The sequence below is a fragment of the Mya arenaria genome, chromosome 1, assembly GCF_026914265.1.
Source record: "Mya arenaria isolate MELC-2E11 chromosome 1, ASM2691426v1".
NCBI classification, from domain to species: Eukaryota; Metazoa; Mollusca; class Bivalvia; order Myida; family Myidae; genus Mya; species Mya arenaria.
Genome location: NC_069122.1, coordinates 42,714,533 through 42,739,815, shown reverse-complemented (window position 1 = coordinate 42,739,815; position 25,283 = coordinate 42,714,533). Strand labels below are relative to the sequence as shown.

General features: G+C 33.8%; 1 protein-coding gene across 1 annotated transcript; it reads right to left on the bottom strand.

Annotated features, from left to right (window-relative positions):
* Positions 1–50: 50 nt before the first annotated feature.
* LOC128227337 (gamma-aminobutyric acid type B receptor subunit 1-like) lies at positions 51–25,283 on the bottom strand. Its single transcript, XM_052937762.1, has 8 exons — positions 25,095–25,283; positions 21,256–21,393; positions 17,375–17,545; positions 15,898–15,999; positions 12,847–12,912; positions 11,487–11,682; positions 572–718; positions 51–55 (listed from the first exon to the last, which is right to left on the bottom strand). The coding sequence occupies exons 1-8, from the start codon at positions 25,281–25,283 to the stop codon at positions 51–53; spliced, it is 1,014 nt and encodes a 337-aa protein (XP_052793722.1).

The window sequence follows — 25,283 nt, the reverse complement described above, 5'->3', positions numbered from 1 at the left end:
AATTGTGCAATGTAATTACAGTCAAATGCATGGATTAGCCAAGTACAAGCTCACTCTGCGAATTTATTGCAAACAGAAACCTTTAACTAAAACATTAGCCAAACAAAAAGTTTATAAATTGTGAAACAGTTCTTTGTAATGGTAAGACATGAAGTAAACTCTAAATGATTAAGAATGGGCGGAGTGAGCGTAGCCCTTCCTTATTATTTAGATTTTAACTTCAAGTCATCTAACAGACTTAGAACACATCCTTATTGACTGACGCATCGTGAACGCAACATCTGACGCAGAGCGTGTGTATCGGATGAGAGGCAGTAGGCGTATATCAAAACGCCGCAAAAGGTTAAAATTCTTATTGATTAACCTTGGTACTATTTACACTTTCGATGGCTGAAATGTAGGTTGTATTCTACATCATATTAGCCTTTAGATAACATTGAAGAAACGCAAAGTATAACGAAAGAAAAACATATAGTTATAGACATTGGTCTACTTAATGCAATGTCCATGTGTGTCGTGTCCTGGTTGGTAATTCCGTCCTTCAACCTGGGCACAAACATTGCTCTATTACCTCTACGTCTTAGTTCAGTCTCGGTGCAGTGCAGTGCTAAGGCCGCAATCCAGATGTGGTCGTACGACTGGCCGAAGGCAACTTTGTATATTTCAAGGTCTGGGTTATAATCTGGGTCTTTGTAGTAGCGGTCCAAGAATTCTGAAACTGTAAATATTTGTTTTTTGAAGGTGACTATCACATTTATCTACATAATTGTTTAACATCATGGGGCATCACAATCATATTATGTACATGTTCATGAAAATAATTCAGGCCTGTTTTTTTTACATATGTTGTTTGATAATGAAATTTGAAGAGCCATAAACTAAACTAGCTGTTTTACCTATTAGTAAGTGGACACAGGTCGCATTTATAATATATCCTATACTAGAGTTTCAACAGTTTTGCTTCATTATTACGGTTCATGAAGTGTTCCAAATTGTAAGAACTTGGTTGATTTACAAAGAAATGTGATAAGATCCCTTAAAAAGTGGCTTTCAAGCAAATATTCAAATTCATCACCAATTGAATAAGTATATCGAACATTAAAAAAGAGACGTCTGTCAATAGGTATTTTGTAGTTTAAAGCTTCACAATACAAGTGGCAAGTCTTTATGAGTAATAGATTTGAGCTTCATTATTACGGTTCATGAAGTGTTTCAAATTATAAGAACTTGGTTGATTTACAAAGAAATGTGATAAGATCCCTTAAAAAGTGGCTTTCAAGCAAATATTCAAATTCATCACCAATTGAATAGGTATTTCGAACATTAAAAAAGAGACGTCTTTCAATAGGTATTTTGTAGTTTAAAGCTTCACAATACAAGTGGTAAGTCTTTATGAGTAATAGATTTAAGCTTCATTATTACGGTTCATGAAGTGTTCCAAATTATAAGAACTTGGTTGATTTACAAAGAAATGTGATAAGATCCCTTAAAAAGTGGCTTTCAAGCAAATATTCAAATTCATCACCAATTGAATAAGTATTTCGAACATTAAAAAAGAGACGTCTTTCAATAGGTATTTTGTAGTTTAAAGCTTCACAATACAAGTGGTAAGTCTTTATGAGTAATAGATTTAAGCTTCATTATTACGGTTCATGAAGTGTTCCAAATTGTAAGAACTTGGTTGATTTACAAAGAAATGTGACAAGATCCCTTAAAAAATGGCTTTCAAGCAAATTTCATCACCAATTGAATAAGTATTTCGAACATTAAAAAAGAGACGTCTTTCAATAGGTATTTTGTAGTTTAAAGCTTCACAATACAAGTGGTAAGTCTTTATGAGTAATAGATTTAAGCTTCATTATTACGGTTCATGAAGTGTTCCAAATTGTAAGAACTTGGTTGATTTACAAAGTAATGTGATAAGATCCCTTAAAAAGTGGCTTTCAAGCAAATATTCAAATTCATCACCAATTGAATAAGTATTTCGAACATTAAAAAAGAGACGTCTTTCAATAGGTATTTTGTAGTTTAAAGCTTCACAATACAAGTGGTAAGTCTTTATGAGTAATAGATTTAAGCTTCATTATTACGGTTCATGAAGTGTTCCAAATTGTAAGAACTTGGTTGATTTACAAAGAAATGTGATAAGATCCCTTAAAAAATGGCTTTCAAGCAAATATTCAAATTCATCACCAATTGAATAAGTATTTCGAACATTAAAAAAGAGACGTCTTTCAATAGGTATTTTGTAGTTTAAAGCTTCACAATACAAGTGGTAAGTCTTTATGAGTAATAGATTTAAGCTTCATTATTACGGTTCATGAAGTGTTCCAAATTGTAAGAACTTGGTTGATTTACAAAGTAATGTGATAAGATCCCTTAAAAAGTGGCTTTCAAGCAAATATTCAAATTCATCACCAATTGAATAAGTATTTCGAACATTAAAAAAGAGACGTCTTTCAATAGGTATTTTGTAGTTTAAAGCTTCACAATACAAGTGGTAAGTCTTTATGAGTAATAGATTTAAGCTTCATTATTACGGTTCATGAAGTGTTCCAAATTGTAAGAACTTGGTTGATTTACAAAGAAATGTGATAAGATCCCTTAAAAAGTGGCTTTCAAGCAAATATTCAAATTCATCACCAATTGAATTAGTATTTCGAACATTAAAAAAGAGACGTCTTTCAATAGGTATTTTGTAGTTTAAAGCTTCACAATACAAGTGGTAAGTCTTTATGAGTAATAGATTTAAGCTTCATTATTACGGTTCATGAAGTGTTCCAAATTGTAAGAACTTGGTTGATTTACAAAGAAATGTGATAAGATCCCTTAAAAAGTGGCTTTCAAGCAAATATTCAAATTCATCACCAATTGAATAAGTATTTCGAACATTAAAAAGAGACGTCTTTCAATAGGTATTTTGTAGTTTAAAGCTTCACAATACAAGTGGTAAGTCTTTATGAGTAATAGATTTAAGCTTCATTATTACGGTTCATGAAGTGTTCCAAATTGTAAGAACTTGGTTGATTTACAAAGAAATGTGATAAGATCCCTTAAAAAATGGCTTTCAAGCAAATATTCAAATTCATCACCAATTGAATAAGTATTTCGAACATTAAAAAAGAGACGTCTTTCAATAGGTATTTTGTAGTTTAAAGCTTCACAATACAAGTGGTAAGTCTTTATGAGTAATAGATTTAAGCTTCATTATTACGGTTCATGAAGTGTTTCAAATTGTAAGAACGTTGTTGATTTACAAAGTAATGTGATAAGATCCCTTAAAAAGTGGCTTTCAAGCAAATATTCAAATTCATCACCAATTGAATTAATATTTCGAACATTAAAAAGAGACGGGGTATTTTGTGGTTTAAAGCTCAATATTTTCGCAATACAAGTGGTAAGTTTCTATAAGTAATAGATTTAAGTTACATAATAATTTTGACAAAATTACTATTTGTTTGATTCTTACGTTGTACCTTGCTTCCCTTTGTTCTGTTAACGATATAAAGCAGGTTTTAAAATGAATTGTGTGTAATCAGCATTTATACGGCATTTCAGTGAAATCAATAGTCAAGAAGCTTATCAAAAGTCAGGCGTTTTGGGAGAGTCAATCGTTTATCATAGGTTATGAAATTTGGTAACGATCTTTATGAGATTAAGTCCAGTGCCAGTATTACAGGACCAGCTTAAGAAAAAATAACGTATTTTAATTAAAATGTAAACTTTGGAATTGTTATTTTGGTGTTTTCATTTGTTAAAACTTATTGTAACATTTTTACAACAGAATACACACATAGCAAAACACATGTACCAATACAATAAATGTTTAAATTGAAATTTTATTTTGTCTCGGTTACCTTTGGTAAAACATTACGGAAAATACAAATTAAGGCAATTTTGCCACCAGTTACAGTGACAAAATTTAAACAGGATATTAACATGATAACGATAATTTGTATATCACAAAGTATTTCCATGTATAAAATTAGTTTATTTGCTATCAGATTGGTCATAATAACAATTCCTTTAAAGTCGCCTCGGTGTAATTCAGTGTGTGTATACCACGTGATAAATTGCGTCATAAATGCTACATCGGAAGGAAATATTTTGCTTCGAATGAAGACTTTAAACAAAGATAACCTCACTATTTCTTCACCATTTTAAATGAAACATAGCGCAGTCTACGCCGCTTACTAAGTCCCACCTTCGGTCTTTCACCATAGTTTGATTGAGAGTTCAGTTTCTTAAAACACTTTGACAAACCTTTTCACAATACGACCGTCTGACGGAGCACTGTCAAAAGGTAATTTTGGAAACAGGTTTGTCGAAGTGTTTGATGAAACTAATCAACTTATCAAACTTCTGTTAAAAACGAAGGCGGGGCTCCTTAAGGGGCATAGACTGCCCATTGTTTTAATTAAAATGGTGTAGTAAAAAAAGTTATCTTTGATTTAAGTCTTTATTTTAAGCAGAATGTTGCCTTCCGACGTAGCATATATGACGTAATTTATCACGTGGTATACACACACTGTAATTGATCAATGGAAAGTTGTCGCATTTATTTGGCTGATAGTAAAATAGCACCTGCAGGAACCTATGAATGGTGAAGATTATGTAGTATTTACTAGTAAGGCATAGCGGACGTTATATCAACTATCGAATATATTTTCAAATCGCCTTACTTTGATACGAACTTCCCGGTAAAAGCAAACACTAATTTGCTAAAAATAAAAGTAAAGTCCACCACACGTTTAACTGTCAGAAAATCGTGTTCTTCACTATCAATCTGGAAAATGACGAATGTTTATAAACTGTTTGCAGCAAAACACTATCATATAATTAATTTAAAGAAAACTGGAACTATTTATCCATATGTCGGCGAATGAACGAAAGCCTACCTCCTCGACGATGTGTGAGGGGCATAAAACGAGCGGCAAAGGAGTATATAAAAGGGCGTATTAAGGATAATTTGCAGGGTAATTAGGTGACCACCGTAAGGTATAATATATCACGTCGATAACCTGTTTACATGTTTCAATGTTTCTTTTATTCATCGGAATCGGAAAATAGACGCCATTATGATACGATATAAATTTGGTGACCCAATATGGAAAAATATAGGGTCACCACGTGACCAGTCCTGGACCAATGGCGTTGCGTCATTTATGATAGTGTATGGTCTTATTCATTTTAATTGAGTAAATGAAAATTTTGTGTGGCCTGAAAATCATTGGCATTGTTTTGACGTGACACTATTGATGTAAATTCAGCTATTACCACAACGTGAATTACATTAACCATTCCAGTAGCCAACAGGTTTACAAAGTCCCTTTAAACAGTACAAGACTAATGCATAAAAGCTACAAAACAAACGAAATGTACAAAATGTCAGTGATTCTGAAACTCTCTGAAGGGTCGTGTTGAGCTATATTAGTTGAGAGCTCTCAACTTTGCATTTGTCCGAACCAATACACATTATTGAAATATTAAAATATAAGCCTGATCAGCACCAGTCTATGGGGTTATAATTTACGACTGACGTTTAGAAGGCACCCTTTCCTACCAAGCCCACCTCACACTTTTCCAAACCATTACACGTAATTGGACTAGGGCACTTGTGGCCTAGTTCATAGCCGTAATCGCGATGTCTGCATTTTCAAGCCGAATCTGGGGCTTCACTGACGTAATGTATTCATACGCTGTATTTTGATTGGATTGTCGTTAGCAAATTTGAATAATCAAAGTAGTACCAGAACTGATTACAATGAAAACATCCAATAAAAATAGTTCTCCTAACAAGACAAGCCAATTGTATGTTCTTTTAATGAAGCACAAGAAATGGGTACGTAGCGAGTGAGTTAATCGGGTTAACTACATGAATGTTCTTGCATACGGTCAGATTAAATGCAATAAGAATATGAACATATTGGAAAAGTACGCATCGACTTTTTCCGTTCAAAGTTCTTGATTGATAGACTGGTAGCCGCTTTCTCTTTTATCCGAAAAGAGACCAGTATCAGCTAACCACGGTGCCCGTCGCGCATTCGAAATGTCTTTTGGGTACGTAAAACGAATCAAGCTTGCGGTCTAAGTAGTAAACAACCAAAATATTTGTTGTTGTTTTTAAAAAAAAGTATTGTTATCCTTTGTACAGAATGTTGGTATTAATTTATTAACAGGGCTGTTCTTTTTTTGACATAATTTGCATGTTGCCGTGACATTTTCTTTTTAAATACAAAGTTTATTTTTTTAACTAATCATTGCATGTCACTCAGCACTTTTTTAAATACAGCATGAATTTTGGTATTGATTGTTTAAATACTATAAATGTAAAATAAAAAAAACAACAACACATATGCCGCGTACCTGTATAACGTTATAACTTGTGTTCTTGAGGAAAAGTAAATTCGGGTACCAGTCTACTTTATTGACTCATTCATTCTGATCAGAGCGGTCGAATGATTCACACATGTACATGTTATCACTACTTCCGGATGCTGATGATGTGAATTTTATACGTGTTATATTGAAGAAATTTATCAATTAAGTCGCCATTGAATGACTACCACCATCAGACGGATTTACTGTCATCTTACAGTGGATAGCATGTTTAATTTGACACGTATAATTTCAAGCAATACAAGTTCGTTTTATAAAATCATGTGATTTCAATTTTGCAAAATGGAGATAAAGAAATATCAAATATGCGCATACTTATTTATAAAGTTTCATTTTAAATGAAGCCAAATGTATGAATATGTGCATAGCATATGGCTTATGAATATGATGCGTGTTTACCTATGTGCATAGAAATGTCTTGGAGCCATTCTCAGTGTAAGTACATTTTGTTCAATGACACTGTGTGATAAACCATCGCCATTTGCCTGCTCACTTTTGATTTCTACTTTTATTATGCACCAGTCAATTGTTACCACCCCCTCGGGGTATACTAGGGAAAAGGGCAGTGTTTTCACTTTTCAGCGGTGTACTCGCAGTGCCTGATGATTGCGGTGGTTTTGTCTTCTCGCAAAATATAGCGGGGAAGTATCCTTACCTAAGATCCTTGGGGTGCGAGATTATTTGGCAGGGATTTTACCACCAGTTCGTTCCCGCAGGGTAGGGCAGGGATTTTATAGGGGATTGGTTGGACAGAAAGTCAAAGTATTCCCCAGACCTGGAGGGGGGGGGGGTGCGGGCGTGGTTACATTTGACTGGTGCATAAAGTTCTTTGTCTGAAGACGCTTTGAGCTCACTTTTTGTTTCCTCGCCAAAAATGAAAATCAGTAATCAACCAATGTTGTGGCATAGTGAAGTAATGAAGATTTAACCTCACAACAGTCTTTCTCAAATGCTGTCCAGGCTTTTTTCTGCTTAAGAATAACTTACCTGGAGATGTCAGACCAGAAATCGTCTTGGCATGAGATTGGATTACTATGGATCAGCATGCACCAGTCAATTGTAACCAGGGACCCCACATCCGGGGGTATACCGGGGAAATGGGCCATGTTTTACCTTTCAGGTGGCCCCGCCGTATCGGGTCTTCGTGGAAAATACAGTGCGGATGTGGCTTAACCTAATGTCCATTGGGTGCTGGGGGGGATTTGGTGGGGACTTTGCCATCAGATCATCCCTGCAGGGCGGGGATTTTAGCTTGGGTTGGCTGGACCGAAAGTAAAAGTCCCCGCTATTCCCTGGACTGAGGGGGGGGGGGTGTATGGTTACAATTAATTGACTGATGCATAAGCTTGCGTATACATACAGATTCAGTGTTTTGGTGCGCAATTGACAAATTAACTAATTACTTATTAGAAGTTAATAATATATATTTATTTATATAAGTTATACTTTGCAATCTAAATAATAGATTTGAAAAGGTAACCTGTATCAATAAATGCAATTATACATAAATAACTGTGCAAATCTTTATGAATCATCCAAATATAAGTACCTTGCAGGGTCTATGTTATTTTTTAAAAATCATGCTAAGGGAGCTTTCAAGATTAGCTTTCCAATCGCATACACAATGCAGTTTGAAACCTTGATAATTCAAACAAATCTTGGTCGCAGACCATTACTATTAAATATTTGATAAGTCACAGACATTATAAGGTACATTTTAAATGGGCTGTACTCAATTAATAATGAAAAAGAAAAAAACCACTTTCTTTTTTATAGAAACCTGACATTAACTTGGTATCGATGTGTACCGAATTAATGCATTGAAACTTACTAACTAATGATGCACATAGTTTACAAATGATTTATTAATAGCAGTTATTTCGTGTGTTTTCCATAAAAAAAGATTACTAAGTACATTGTATGTCTACCGAGTATAATTCATTCCTTATGCGTAATCTGCCGTTGATGTTATTACGTGATTTAAGCGAGTTAGGTATATATCTGGAAATTCCACCCAGTTTTCATAGCATAGTGGATTCGACACTGCACTGCAATATTTTTACATTATGGTATTTCATTTACAAAAACGATATCAAAGAATAAAATAGTTTATTAAAAAATGTCCTTAGATTCGTTAAAGAAAAAAATCCAACTTTGTTGGTGCCATTCTGGTGTACTGTCCCTTTAATAAACAACAGGTGAAGCCAATGCTGTATTAAATTTGAGACAGACAAAAAGAAGACAGTACAAAGTTCAACAAGTGTGACCAATTTGAGAATACCCGGTACCTTACGTGATTTATAAATATTCATGCGATTCAGGCAATTTAAATGCTAGAAATCACAAACAAATATTCCCTTGAATTATTCCTGTCATAGTTTGCACAGCATTTGAAATAATTTTAAACAGATGAAAAACTGTTATTTTTAAAAAGCACAATACATTGTTTATCTTTTATGTGACCTAACATTAATATAAACATTTATTCAGATCATAATTTAGAGACTTTTCTTGCACTTAAATGTGAACAAGTATGCTTGGGATTGAACACTAAGAAAAACAAATTTCAATGAAATTAAATGAAGCACAAAATATACAAAAATTGAAACTTTTTAGATTTTCAAAACTAAATACATTTACATGAAATGATGAATACATTTGTAGGATTTGATATCCCACTAAATGTAACCGTCGGCTTCGTTCATTCTAAACTTTCTCTCAGTATAAGGAATAAATTTTATTCACTGCAGTTGTTTTCTAACTTTATGAAAATAAGAACAATGGAAACAATGCATTTACTGTTGATCAGTGCAGATTGTGGGAGGTCATGGTTAATTCACTGAACCGCCAATAAGCCCTGCCGAAATTGGATTCTAATTGGTCAGTCAGGTGTTTTTGGTAGGCATGATTAGTATGAATCTTAATTTTAACCATCATTTATGAATGTTTACCAAATCATTGAATATTGAAATAACAAGCGAAATGTTAGTTTGAATGATGAAAGCCATGAAATATGTGAAGTATTCAAAAAAGACCATTTTCCAGCTTGTGTAAGTATCGAGAAAATTATTAAGTAAACTTATTTATTGTTTATCTGGAAAATGTTGAAATCTCATGTTTAGGCTTGATTGCTATGTTATTGCAATATGTTTTATTCATTGCATTATTAATGTAAAACATTTTTATGTTGCCTTAAGTTTGTAGATAAAAAATAATGGTATTGGTGATATGAAAATGATATCGTAAGTCTTTAAAATCCCTTTTGGTATTGTGAGGATTTTGCTCCAGTCTTGATCAGTTTAGCTTTTGAAGATTTTCAAAGTAACTGCAAAACAAGTCCAGCTGCCTAGAAAGACTATGTCAAACCCTGACAAGATAAAATTTCTAGTGTTTTCAAATTACCACCTTGGCAATGGTTTTATCATAACATAGGATATTAATGCTAGTGGTTTTAAAGAAAATGCTAGTGTTTTTGTATTCGGAATGATATAAGTGGCACTAAATTGAACATAATTCATAGTTCTCATTGACAAAATACATAGCCCCACGTACATGTTGATCTAAGATTTAAGGCTTGGATGGAGTCAGGTCAAGAAAATTGCATGTAACATTGTCAATACATTGTACTTTCCAACGCAAAAACTGTTTGTTTATTCAAGTATATAATGCAATCCCCACACCAAGGAAATGCAGTATTGCTTAACCAGCTCAATTGTCATCATGAGTTGGACATTAAATTGCTGCAATTAAAGGCACATCTAGATATCATAATTATTCAAACTCTGATTTAGCAACCTTATTATAGTTTAATATATGAACTACTTTTGCGAAATGAAAGCTTTTTTAGATTTACAAGGACGGGTAAAAGTATCTGTAGTAAAGTAAATGTACTGCCACACCTGATACATGTTGCCTAGGAATCTTACAAATTCTAGGCACTCCAAATGTTACAGTTCTATTCAATTCGGAGTGCCTGAAATGAAAGCTTCTTGATTCTACATTCAACATCTTTCTGTATGACCAATGACCAGGAGAATCATGAACCTACAACCATTTGCAACTATTGAGATAGGGAGCTATCAGGACAGAGACAGAGGACAATACAAGAATGGCCTACTGTTGCATTTATTGATGTCATTTACAAATATTATACAAAGTATGGCCCTGTAGTTTAAAGCTCCCCTGAAAAAGAGGTGACAGGTTTTCTATATAGGATATAATTACATCATTGAAAATCTTCCCTGAAACTGCAAATAACAAACCTTTGATATAAAATGATTTAATCAAATTAAACAAGTATGTGTACTTTGGTTAACATACACCAACCACGTGAATTAATTTGTTTAGGTCTGATTTAAACATTGAAATTTTCAAAAGAACTATGACTTTATCTGATTAAACACTTTAGCCCCCCCGTCCCCCTACCCACACTTTTAAAATTTCCTTTGCAGCTTGCAAGCAGTTTTAGTCTAAAGTTTAAGCTAGCCCATTAAACAGTGACCCCTTTTGATGTGAGCCGATTTGTTTAATGCTTAGAACATGGTTATCAACATTCCCCTAAATGAAGCCCTAGTCCATCAGTGCTTTCAGCACTTTGATTTTAAAATAAGCAGTGTAAGTGTTATAGGAGCCAGTCAATGAGAAAACAGCCGGAGCATGCGAACATGTGTTGCTTTTACAACCAGATAGAAGACAAGTGTGATCTGAAATGACTGAACAAATTAAAAAGCAAGTGTTACTAGTATAAAAAATACCAAACTTATTAGAAAAAACAATGTTTTTTTTCAGAATGACTGAACCAATTAAAAAACCCAAGTGTCATCGGAAATCACTGAACCAATTAGAAAACAATTGTCATCAGATATTGCTGAACCAATTTTTACGAGGTATTTTGAAGCAATACACGTGTATGTGTATACATGTAATTCTGCTTATCTTCTTTTATAAATATTGATGTTATCGAAAACGACCTTGAGGTTAAATACACATTGTTTACTTATTACATACTGACATCAGTCTCATTTACAGACACAAACATGAGCGCATAATTTACATATATATTGCATAAAGAAACAACATAAATATACCCGTCATTCCGTGAATACCCCTCTCTTCTATGGGGTTAAAATGCACGGCTGAAGTAAAGAAGGCACCCTCTGCAACCAAGGCCATCTGCTCCGGAGTACAGTCAATGTCATCCTGTTTCACCAGCCAGAAAGTTCTGGAGAACCAGCCCGCGAACACCCACACGACCTTGGCGCCGTACAACCCCACCTTGTATGCCTTTAATAGGCAAACAATTAATTTATTGGATCTAACGTTGACAGTGACGTTGAATGTGCTAGTCAAAAAATAATTTGAAACTTTGAGATTAATCAGATATTTGAGGAATTATAAGAGTTAAGTAAGGATGATTATTACCCTTGTGTTTTCGGCTGAGTATTTCTTTCAGAATTATTAAATAGATATGGAATAAAATATTTGTGGAAAATACAAACTAATACTGCCATTAATGCAATAAACTTCCAAAATCATGCTGTGATGAAAATATTTGCTGATATTTTAGTAGTTTTTTTGCTGTAAAAAGGAAAAAGGGACAATGCTACAAAACATGTTTGTCTCGATAGGTGTCTGAACTTCATCGCGTTTGAAACTAAATACATAAAAAGTAAGGTACAGGGTAAACGCCAATGACATAGAACACCAAAGCAAAAAGTCACCAACAAGAAACATGGAACAACAGCACAACACTCCATTAACAGCACATTAATTCACGTACTGAAATATCCTGACAAACATTAATTATTTTCTTAACAGTTTAAATGCATCCTAGTTATAACTGTATCGACTTTGATATCGTTAAGATGGAGGAACAATTAAAAGTATTGTTTTTAAAAGAAATATTGGAAGAGGTTTCAAATACACACTGATGAAAAAGTGGTCATGCTATTTTAGAATGTTACTGCATTTGACCGGGTTCGCGTCCCGGTCTGGCTGCACATTTTTCTCACCCTGTGACAAATGGATGCAACCTTGATGATGCAATGATGCGACCTTGATGATGCTTGGTGCAATCTTGATGATGCAATGATGCAACCTTAATGTGATGATGCAATGATGTAACATTGATGATGCAATGATGAAATCATGATGATGCAGTGAAACAACCTTGAAAATGAATCAACCTTAATGATGATATGATGCAATCTTGATGATACAGTGATGCAAGCCTGATGATGCAATGATGGAACCTTGATAATGCAATGATGCAATCTTGATGATGCAATGATGGAACCCTGATAAAGTAGTGATGCAATCTTGACGATGCAATGGTTTTAAACCTGTATACGGAAGTCGGAATGTTATAACTGAACAATTTTCTTTGTAGAAGTGGTAAGAACGTTTTTAAGAAGTGTTATTTACGACACATTTGTATATTATTCTTACTGCACACAGCACTGCTCTCGCTCTGTCCTCATACATCGCTGTCATGATGATCCTCGCATCATGCTCCTGACAATATAAAGAGGATAGATATTAAGAATAATATTATAGTAATGCATGCATACAAAACAGCAGTATGCAATGAAAAGTGTATGGTTATACATGCGTTAGAAAAAACAACAATAGGTTTTGGTTTAGAGTTTATGGGCAATCGGCATAGCCTACCATTGGACATGTGCATGCATGATTATTATTTTTATTCTAAGACATATATCATACATTAATAACTGCAAACAATTATACCTCAGGTATATTAATGTCATAAGTATATAAGTATGAAAGTACTGAATTATATCCATTCATAAAAAGTAATATGAAAATCCTAACAAACATGTTTATTGGAAAACAATTTAATTAAGCCAAGTTAAAATTTAGCAGAACGAATCTATTTACTTTTTAGCAGAAAGGTCTTTCTTAAAGCAGCTAAACTATTTAATTTATCCTATCTGATTTTCATATTTTATAATGCTCTAATGCTCTCACTGATTTACACCACACATGAAGTATTGTTATTTCACCAGTGTCAGCCACGCATATCTTATACAAATATTATTTCTGCGACATACATTATAGCATTATTATATATATTTAAACATCGATGATGTGAGTTTCTAAAACAAATCAGTTTCAAACAAACGATAACCATCATTTTTTTATTAGATAAAAACTCATATCATGTTTTGCATACTGATATTTTTATTTTCTGCGTTAACAGTAGTTTGTTATATTATGAGGTATAAAAAATATTGAACAAAATCCAAGACCAAAATTATTAATATAAATCACCATTAAACATAGCAAGCGTGATCATGACGAGTGCTATTTACTTCTATATATTTTTGGTTAACAAGGACTTAGCGCAGCCAGCCTTTTTATACCCATAAATTTAGTACTCGCTCCTCGCATGACAATGATATATCGGAGAACTACCGCCATTTTTCATCGAAAACAACCTTGGATGTAAATGGATGGTTTACAATATCAGAATTCTTTACACGTAACTATGCTGCATATAATCGCGTAGTCATTTCAATTTATCAGTAAAGCCTAGGGAATTTTACTCTAATACTCTAAGGAAAAATAATTATCTATGCAATTAGACACTTCACTGGCAATTAATTTGAAATCAATGATTCAAATAACACCTTAAAACGCTATAATTAATCAATAGATTTACTATTAATTTAACGAACTACTTCTACTAATGTAACGGCATGCATCCGAGGTTCGTTCGATGAAAAATGAACGGTGTTCCGATTGAATAATGTTACGGTTAACACACCATGTACGTCCACGTTGCAACGTTAGAGGTCTGCAGAGTTAAATCAAATCTTTGAAATCGAAAGACTTCTTGGTTATTAAAAGGTTGTTCACCTAATATTTTGACCGCTTATAAGGCGTATTTACAGTTCAAGGAAAAATAACTCATACGAAGCAATCCTTTATATTTTTCTATTTTTTAAGCCATCCGAGGTTATAAATAGTTTTCTGTCTTTTCAAATTTACGTATTTGCACATTATTTACAGACCAAATTTGCACGAATACCAATACACACATTCTCATTGAGTTTGTAAAGTTACCTGTTTTTATGGAAAATATATAATCAGCAAACATCAGCATACAAATGATAACAAGTTAAATCTGACTCAGTCAGATTAGTAAGATTTATTGCATCTTTAATGTCAATTATAACAGTGGAAAAAGAGTTGACCCTTGTTTAACAACTATTATAGTATCAAAGTAGTCTATGTGATACCAGTCTTATCATATCTGTTAATTGACTTCATTTTAGTAATATTTTTAGAACTAATACAAGACTGCACTAGTTTTATCCATCAAACATTGTGAATGGCAACATCAAAAGCTTTCTCAAACAGGACAAAAAATATTAGCCAACATTAAATGAATAAGAGAGTCCCTCAACTATGGATATACCCTCTACCCGTAATACAAAAGTACAAAGGGTCAATACAGACCGCATTAGGCCGAATTTTTTATCTTTATAAAAGCAATTTTGCAAGATGCATGTTTATAATGGTAAAATTAAAATTAAATGCTGCAGACACACACTTACACTGGTCTGGGCCAGTCGTTGATCCAAGACGACTCATACTTCCATTATTATGCTTAAAAAAGGTTAAATATTATGTTACCGAGTATTCTGACTGATTTCCTGAAGATCAGATAAAAAACTGTTGTTTTTATAACACGAAATAAATCTTCAATGTCAACTGTGAAAGATACCGGGACGCCAATCTATAACCCGGATTTTACCTTAAACAAACTGGAAAAAAGGACACAAGACAACAAGAGATCATTGTATGATCATAACTAAAGTTATGGTTAGGTTAAGGGTTAGGGTTGAGTCAAATGCGCAATCTTTGATAATCTATAGACGTAAATGAAAAATTAAAATGTTCTACTTTTAACGGAACTAAAGGTTCTGTACCCTAGGTTTGATTAACATATCAGAGAAGACACAACTATAACTAGTTGTAACTGACCATCGTACTATGAACCGTAGACATGTTAAGCGTTGTCGATAATATATAATTAAAACTATATGTTACTAGTTTTTACTGACCTTGAGGTTCTGTTATAAAGACCTGTGTAACGAAACCGCGAGTGTGAAATTATTATTTCTAGTTGCAACTGACCTAACGGTTATGCACGTTAAACTTGTCAAACGAAGCCGAAAATGTACCAGATTACTCAATATAAAACGTACTGTAAGGTTCTGTGCCCAGACGTGTTAAGCGTAGTCGGGAAAATGCATGGACTACTACTTACTACTGATATTACAGTTTTGCGCCCTTAACTGTAATCTTAACCGATGAAGTACAATGATAACTAGTTGTTACTGACCTTTAAGTTATCTACTCAAGAGCCAAGAAAAATATAATAATAACTAGTTGTTATTGACCTTAAGATTCTCTACCCAAGAACTGTTAAATGGAACCGAGAAAGTCGAATGACTACTCGTTATTACTGACCTTCAGGTTCTTGACCCTTGACATGGGATCGTGGACAAAAATCTCCTGGGTAATTATAGTGACATTCAGATCCGAAGCTCTCCGAACAAAGTCGTCCGTGACCTATTCAAAAGAAAAGGAAGACCGTACTAATTGATATTAAAGACGAGATCTGGTTAAAGAAAATGCCGTCCAGGCAAAGGCTTACCACCAAGCATTATTAACGCACAGTTGATTCTTTTTTCCTGGTTTGAAGATAATGCATGTTCGCTGCGCGGAGGAAAACACTCGGAAATATAAAGGATTATAAATGCTTGTTTATGATGTAAACCAATTTCGTTATTAAAAAAAAAAACTCATGAAATAAAGTTATTATTATTATTATTATTATTATTATTATTATTATTATTATTATTATTATTATTTTTAGTATTAGTATTAGTATTAGTATTTGCAATCTGTCTTATGTGTTTTCATTCGACTTGAGCTTAAATTGATTTTTTTAACATCTAATTTGTATTATATAATCATAATGTTCAACAAAAGGTTATTTTAATAAGTATGTAGTAGTATTACTTTATTTTTGATTAACTAACCTATTGATTCGGGATAAGACTGGCGGATTGTTAACAAAGTCTCGATTATAGCCAGCGTTCATGCGCGAACCGCTTAGCAACCCAATTAATAAAACCAATTTAAAGACTTCATGCAAATCTGGGGTTTGCCGTCAGAAGCTTTCTAAATTATTTCTAAATCAGACTCTAGACGGCAATCCAGTTGGCGGAAGCATGATCGTAAGTATTAAGACAGTTTAATAATATGATGGTTACGGCCCTCGAAACAGCAAAGAAACTGACTATTACCGCATCATTAGGCAATAGTGCTAATGTAATGTTAAAAATGCCTGAAGTGCACGAATTTGCAAAGCGGCATTGTAACGCGATTCAGCAAAAGACTGTAGCGCATTGACATCATCACCTGATGCTACCAATGTGTTCAATAAAGGTTAAAATATCCGTCGGCATATTTATGAGTCCTTTAGGACGAATGAACATAGTATCAGTTTTCTAATTTTGCCGTGACTGTACAAGCGTGGGTTTGCTCCAACCCCCAAACCAGGTTTTTTTTTTTTTATATTGGGTATCAGAGTGTAAAATATATACTATAAGGGAGTTCAGATGCATTACCGTGTAAACTCATATTAGATGCTGACTAAACATGAACGAGTTCCTGTGATATGATAAACTATATAGTTTTTGATTTTAAATTCAATGAATCGAAGAACAATCCTTTTGTACCACAAAGTATTTATAAAAAGGTGAGTAGTTTTAGAATGCTTAAAACGAAGCGAATACGTTTTGCCTTCCTTCATTCTTATTTGACAATGTCTTCATGACCTAAGATAAAGTTTCCAGAATTGATATATAAAGTGTAAACAAATATTGCGAGTGAAACCATCACCACAATGTATTTCATATGTAAGATCGACTGTACAAACCACGGAGAAAAATTCGAGTGCTTGATGGATTGTGGCGACCTTGTTCCAGTAAAATTTCCGCATTAGTTGGATCCTTGCCTCGTTCACCTTCTGCTCCGGAGTCACTATCCGAAAGAACTTTGGGAATCTTTTACGGTCTGAAAGGATGGGCGAAGAGGAGCCGTATGATAACTGAAATAGAAATGTTTGAAAGCTTGTTGTTATTAAAATTAAGGGTTATAACCTCCTAGTCAACTTCTGTTTCACTGACCCTTCTAGGGCGGTAACCCCAACATTTGCTAATATGTTTACGTTTTTTGTCGTATGTCCGTGTTTTGTACTCTCTGCATCTCTCGTTTAGTGTTTGTTCGGCTTTGGCATTGTGCCTTAACCAGAGTCATTTGCCCAGTAGATAACACTGAATTATTGATGAAAAAAATATGTTCGACATACCTTACCTGAAATGCACTCAAAAAGTCATTAAATGTTTTAGTTCATATGTTTCCTTGTGTGGTGCAAGAATATCATAGAAGTGAGTGAAAGAACTTAATTTGGATGACATATAACTGACGAACAAAATACAAAAGAGTAAATAAGTAATATCTTATTATGACTTTCAAGTAAATGTAATATAACATTTTAATGTTAAAATAAAAATTTAGTTCGACAACACTGCGGATATACGCTTCTTTAATTCAAATTTAAAAACATTTAAATTCACAGAAACCAGTTCCCATGTGTTGACATTACAGAGGACATTTTCTCCCACCTCAGATAAGTAGATCCAATAATTTAACCATGCTAGAAATTCTTATCTTGCCCACGGGCGAAGATAAAATGCCCGTATGGAACTCCTTTTTTATGGTCATCACATTGTAATTACCCCCCTTGTTTAAGACTGTCGTCTGTAGCATCATGGAAACCTTGTCTTGTGGCAATATTTAGAACGCTAAATAATTATTTCTCCCTTCAAATGTTTCCATAAATTAGTTTCCACGCACCTTTCAAGAAATAATGCGTCACTCTCCTAAGAACTATTTGAAGACCGGTTTGACTATTCACATAATCGAAATCACTGCGCGCATATCCATGACCACCACGAATTATCGCATATCCATACGCAATTATTTTCACTAAGCACAAAAGAGTTCCAGCAAAAAATATATTTTTACTTAGTTTTGTTTAACTGAGGTAGGAGAAAAAGCATCTACCATAGCCGCTCGTGAAAGATAGGTTCATCCCGACCCTCGCGCATGGTGTCTTGCGGAAACTCGGTAAACCTCGTTTCCGCAAAACACCCTACGCTCGGGTCGGAATGAACCTTTCTTACATTCTCGGCCATGGAAGATACTTATAATAACGAGCACTATAATCTGGATCAAAGAGAGAATGGGTTGAAAGACGTTCTGTGAACACGTATATGAGTATTGCGAATATAACTCGAACGATCGGAATGGGTATAGGGCACTTGAGGATTTTATCATTTTTTTCATTTAAAAAGTAGGTTTTTGTGTAATTTAGAAATGCTTTTTTTTGCTGTCATTGTTTTCTTTAATAACTGCTTGCGTGTGATTACATATTATTATTAATTAAAAATAAAACTCTGCCAAAGGCTGAGAGCCTTATGACCCATACTAGACGAGGAAAGTGCATATCTGTTTTATGCTGTCTGGTATAATGTTGTCCATGTCAAAGTCGCTCTATCGCTCTTTTTCCAGTCGTCGCCATTGTTATTGAATTTTGTAATTAAACACCATAGGCGCTTCAAGCAAACCGGTGGTTACTCGCCCGCCATTTGTCGTCATTCCCCCGTCGCCGTTGTCAGCTCCCTCATCACCGGTAATTTTAAATCTTTTGTCGACGTTGTAAGTATAGCTCCTGTCGCCATATCCAGTCCTTTGGTTGATGATACGACTAAGATCTATGTCGATCCATCATGTACGAAAGTGGCCTTCACCTCCATATGCCCACCCTTTTACGGAGTAATTATTACGGATGAGGGTAGCATGCAGAAACCCAATCATACTCCATTATTTGTAACCTAATCATACTGCCTTGTTAGTAACGCAGAATATAATCAAATGACTGAAAGTCCAAACATCACGAAATGCATTTAGGAAGGATTTTTATGACGCGGGTAAAAAGTATATAGTTGAAACAAACGTGTAGTTAAAAAGGAGACTGACTTCTAACGAAAATGAGCAGAGAAAAAAACTTGACAAATGATCAAACGGGTTTATTTTGATTTTTCTATCCTAATTTAAGGATTGATAATATTAAAATTCCTGAAATTATATTTCGTGTATTTTTTTTTAAATTCAATTCTATGAATAAATATAATGAAGGATGTTTACACATATTTACAATTCACGAGCGTTCAACACAAAGGAGTATTTTGCATTACGTAACACTTATTTTTCAAATTGATAAGAAAGTAGTAGAACCTTTCGCCAGATAATGGATATTATGGCAAAGAGAAGATTGTTATAAGTTGATATATTCATAGATGTGAACGCTGTTTAGTGGGTCCTACCAACTCCCACTGAGTTTCGAGCACATCCAAATATTTAGCGCCTCCAGCATAATGCAAAATACCCCTCCCGAATCACGGATACCCTTAAACCAGACTAATAAGTTAATTCAAGTACACTGTAAGATAAATCTTGTATACAAATATATTGCAATGTATAACCTATAAATCGCTTCTGAAAGTATTTCGTTGTATAATTATGTTTTGTAAACATACATTCATATCATTTATTTCATTTCAGGAAGCATTTGTTTGAAAAATAACGACTTTCAAAATTCAGAGCCTATCATATAGTTGTTTTCCTCGGTAAGGATAATCTATGTGGTCACATACTAGTATGTAGAAACTATTAAAAAAAGGTTTTGTATAGAACTATGTTTCATTTACTTTTGTAAGTGTGAACTTGTAAATACATGTAATAAAATGTTGCAAAATAAACATGAAAACACATGATGTCAATATCAAATTTAGACGATGTCATTAAGCAATCGACATATAACTCTGATATAAATGTTTATAACCAATGTAGATATCTCCAAGTCACATGAAATTCTTGGACAAAGGAACGCTCGCGGCCTTGTATCCAATATATTTTTTGTTAAGGAGAATCTCTCACGATTCATAGGGTTATAAATAATGAATAAGTGTGAAATGTGATCAAAATGTTTGTTACTATGACAGAACATAATCAAAAGTTCAAAATAGAGCCTTTTTTGCAAACCCAAGAGATCTAAAAGCAGTATTCAAGTAAAATTCTTGATCGTACAAGGTTTGGCCCTACGCTCTTCGATAAGATGTCCTCTCAGTTTAAGTGCACTTGCACTGCCGTTAAGCTGCAACCAATATAACCATACGAGTTGAGTGTTGAATAGGAATTGTTTATGGCGGAATGCTGAGTCAACAGTCAAAATAAATGTACAAGTAATATATGGCCTAATCTCAGTAAGGTTCTAGAAGGAATTAGCAACGTATGGCCTAACCTGAGTAAGATTCCTGAAGGATTTAGTTATAAAGGGCTTCTCCAGAGAGTGGTTCCAGAAGGAATAAGTTATACATGGCCAAACTGAGTAAGGTTCAAGAAGGAATTGTTATATATTACCTTCCTTAAGTAGGATTCAAAAAAGGGATTAGCAATATATGGCCTAAACTGAGTAAGGTTCCAGAAGGAGCTTGTACTATATCACCTTCCTTTATGGCCTAAGCTGAGTAAGTTCCAACAAACAATTAAATTAGTAATACATGGGCTTATCTAATAAGATTCCAGTGAATTAGTTATATTTGGGACTACTTCAGAAGGATTCTAGAAGGGTTTAACAATAAATGGTTTAAGCTGAGTAAGATTCAATAAATAATTTGTAATATATGGACTCACCTGAGTAAGGTTCCAGAGATATGAAACTTGTGCGGTGGCCGCGGAGCATGTTGAGCAGCCGTCCCCGAGCACCATGTGATATGGCAGACCCGCTTGTAGCTCCCGGAACATCCGATACACGGCTACGCCCTCTGTGCACTGAAGTATTGAAATTAATGCTTTATACTTAGATAAACGACGTTTCGTCATGATCTTTGAAGACAAATTTCAAAACTTCTAAACAAGTTGACGTATTTATATTATTATAGACAGGATGACATCAATACGTTTTTTTAATATTGCATGATAAAAGTTTTTTAATACATTAATCGTTTGATGGGAAGACAACATCGGAAACCATGTCTCGCTTTGTCTGACCACAGGAATTATATGCGTGTTAAATGTCTCACAGACATGGCCGAATGGCCAAAGTCATCCCCATAATCAATTACAATAAAGGCACAAATGTACGGTTTTTTAAATAATCAATGTGGAACTGCAACAAAAACTGTGGCTAATCACAAAAAGGATAGTTTCAATACATTATCAATATATAATACAGACAGGTAGGTGAATAGCCCGTATAGATATCGTGAGTACCTTGTTCCAGGGGCAATAACTACGTCAAATCACAACCAAGCATAATAACTTTTTTGAACTCGTTTAGAACCTAAACATTGACGTTCCAGTTTCCCTCAAATACCACCTCAAGTTATCCAGACTTAAACGTATGATTAACGAATCAACTCGCGTACCGTAAACAAACACCTTAAATGAAACAAAATGACTGTCCGTTAAATCTTTTTTATTGGTCAGATTTTCAATTTTCAATTGTGATTTGTAAAATTCATCTCGCTCCTTAGATCACCATAGACTATGAACTGATTGACTCATTTACTTCTAAATTCATCCCCTAAGTTGGCTTTTTCTAAGCATACGTTTTTCCACAAATATATTTGTTTTACCTGTCAAACGGTTGTGTACACTTTGGTTAAACTTTTTTCAGTGAGCAAAAGAACACAAGACAACATGCCAATATCATTGCACAATATCTGCATGATTGAAACCAATAAAGCTCTTCTTCTTTTATTTTAATCACATTTGAAATTACAGGCAGGCAGTCTATATGATATACAAAAAAATATCTTTAAAAAATTCATTTTAAAGCTTTGTCCTAACTATAGTGTCACATAAATAACAACGACATATTATATCAATATATATATATATATAAAGTAATCATTCACGCCTGGTTCTAATCAAGTAAAGTGGAGATATCGATTCACAAAATGTTGTTTATTTTGAAGGTCTACGAGCACATGTACATGTCTGCCTTCGAGAATCCAATCAAGATTTAATTCCGGATATCAACCATTGAAAACGATTATTAGCTGACATTTTGCTGGATGGTACTGATTACTTGGTCATGGAATTAAACGAAGACGACGAGAGACTAAATTACAGAGATAAAAATAGATGTCGTGAAATTGGTATTAAAATAGCCTTTCGTTCAGTAATGATGTTTGCGGCAAACGTTTGCCATTTTGTTCCCCTTTGCAGTGAATGCACTGTATATCAATAGGGATACAAAACAAACAGTTTGCTAACGTTAGCCATCGTGAGCGACTGTTAGCCTTAATTCAACCATGTTTGTATTGCATAAATCAACTTTGCTTTTCAGTAGATCATTTCCAAGATGTAAAGAACCAATGCATTTTGAAGGTTTTTGCAGATCCAGTTACTCAGCTATGTTTTTCTTTCATTTACAGAACGGGGTGGGGACTAAGCGAAACAGTCTTTGCAACGCCTTTATAGCCCCTTCTATAGCGTAGGCTACAGATTCTTTACGTAAACGCTATCTCCCTCTTCAATTTTTGTAACCGAACAATTTAATTAAAAATCAACTCTCTGTTAAGTCAACTGAATAATGCGAAAGTGATGTTTCAGCTTTGGAAACCATAAAATTCTTTCCGCTATTGAGACAACGGATGTATTTGGAGGTGATTTTCAGCTTCGGAATGCTTTGTAATCATTCCTGGGTGAAAAAAAGCTCATGCTAAACAATACAAATATGGATTAAATTAATCTGTTTTGGAGGTAAATACAACTCGTAAATTTACATTACAATGTGTATTTATATTGGGAACAAATATGAAATTATGGAACATTAGAGGTTTTTCGTTAAAAGATCGTAACGATCTGCTATCTGGAAATCGAGACAATGATCATTTGTTTTTTACCAGCGTTTGTGAGTTATAATACTAGTGACGACATGAAAACATGTATGAATATGATAGAATGACATCTCCTATGAATTCAAGAACCCTTTCTTTTCTTTTTGTAATTGTCAATTTATGACTTTTCTTTTTGGACACAGAGCATATACAAATATTACCCACAATACATACAAAGAGCTGTCAACAACAATAGTTAAAAATTGTGCTTAGTAGATTTTGTACACGTTGCTTAACCAATTTTATAAGTAACATAATTAATAGAACAAAAGACTATATAGAAATACTTTCATTTTTCAAATGAGCTGTAATTTTATCAAACCGTAATATGAATGGTACATACTATTCATCGGTTTTAATCTGCTTGCGCAAATAAATAATGTCATAAAAATAAATATAAATATGGTGAGTTTTGACCCTATCCAAATGCCATGTATTTTTGTTTTATTAAATTTAAAACCTTAATTATTTTAAACCTGCGTATCACACTTTTAGTAGGGCTTGTATAATGACTCATCAACTTAAACGAAAAGTAAAACAGAAAGAGGGCAACCGTGCCGAATACCACGTTATAGAAAAGATCCAGAGATCAATCCAATATTTGCGATTTCGGATGTTATATTAGAATGAAGGGTCTTCACATATTTTGAACAAAAAAAAAACAACAACAAAAGAAAACTATGAAGCGCAACTATTAAAATATTTTTCCATTCCACTGTATCAAAAGATTTTAGAAATCCTTAAATTGTAATTTCTTTGCTGAAAATACCAGTATTATCGACAGCGTCACCAGTTAATCTAATGTTAAATATATATACACTTAAATATATTACTTTTTTGATTGAGATGTTTAAGAATCGGTAAAACTGATTGCAGACGTACTGCTTTAACAATACTGCTAATAGATAGTGGATATTAAAAATAAATATAGGTCGCCTATTTTCATGATTTTAGGGTCCTCCTTTTTTGTACAATAACGCAAGAACCTCTTGCATTTGAGTGGAAGACAATTAACAGTTTCAGAGAGACAATCAGATCGCAGATAATATCCCAAACTGCTTTAGCATTTTTGCAAACGTAAACGTAGTTATGTATAGACTTTGATAGGAAGTATATATTTGTATATTCATCCGATCTAAGAAATTCGCAAAAAATAGGAAGTATTGTATTGGAAACATTTATATATTTTGTTTAATTTGCTTTGAGCGATGTTAAAAGTCTACGTTCGATATTTGTTTATATGAAATATTGAGGCTATTTATAAATTAATTGTTTGTCCTTTACAAGCAGTAATTGTTAGTTAGGTATGATTGTCTTAAAAATACTATTTTTCCATTTCGTATTGTAGTTATTGTCAATCACCCAGATAATGGCATGTACGAAATAGGAGTATAATTGCTTTAACTTTTACTGCCAGTAGAATTATCAAAAAGGGGAACATAAAATTAAGCACATAAAACATATCTATAGCTAGGTATTAACATTGCTACCGTCATTCCCGGAGATATTAAAGCTACACGACTAGTACAATAACAATAAAAAAATGTGTACGACTCAAGTTGTACAAAATAAGCAAGCCTTCCTATGCTAAAGAATTGCTTGAATTTCATTAAGTGATTCACTCACCATTGAGTCTATGTAATTGTACGTCAGGTTGTATCCAGGCAAGATGTGAGGATCATTGTTGATGTCATGGAGCGCCATTTTGACCGGAAGTAGCACCGCCTCGCCCCCGATCCATCCTTGACCACTCATTGGCAGCAATCCGAGCAACCGCAACGTTGTGTTAGCCTCGCTCCCATAGCAAATGTTCAT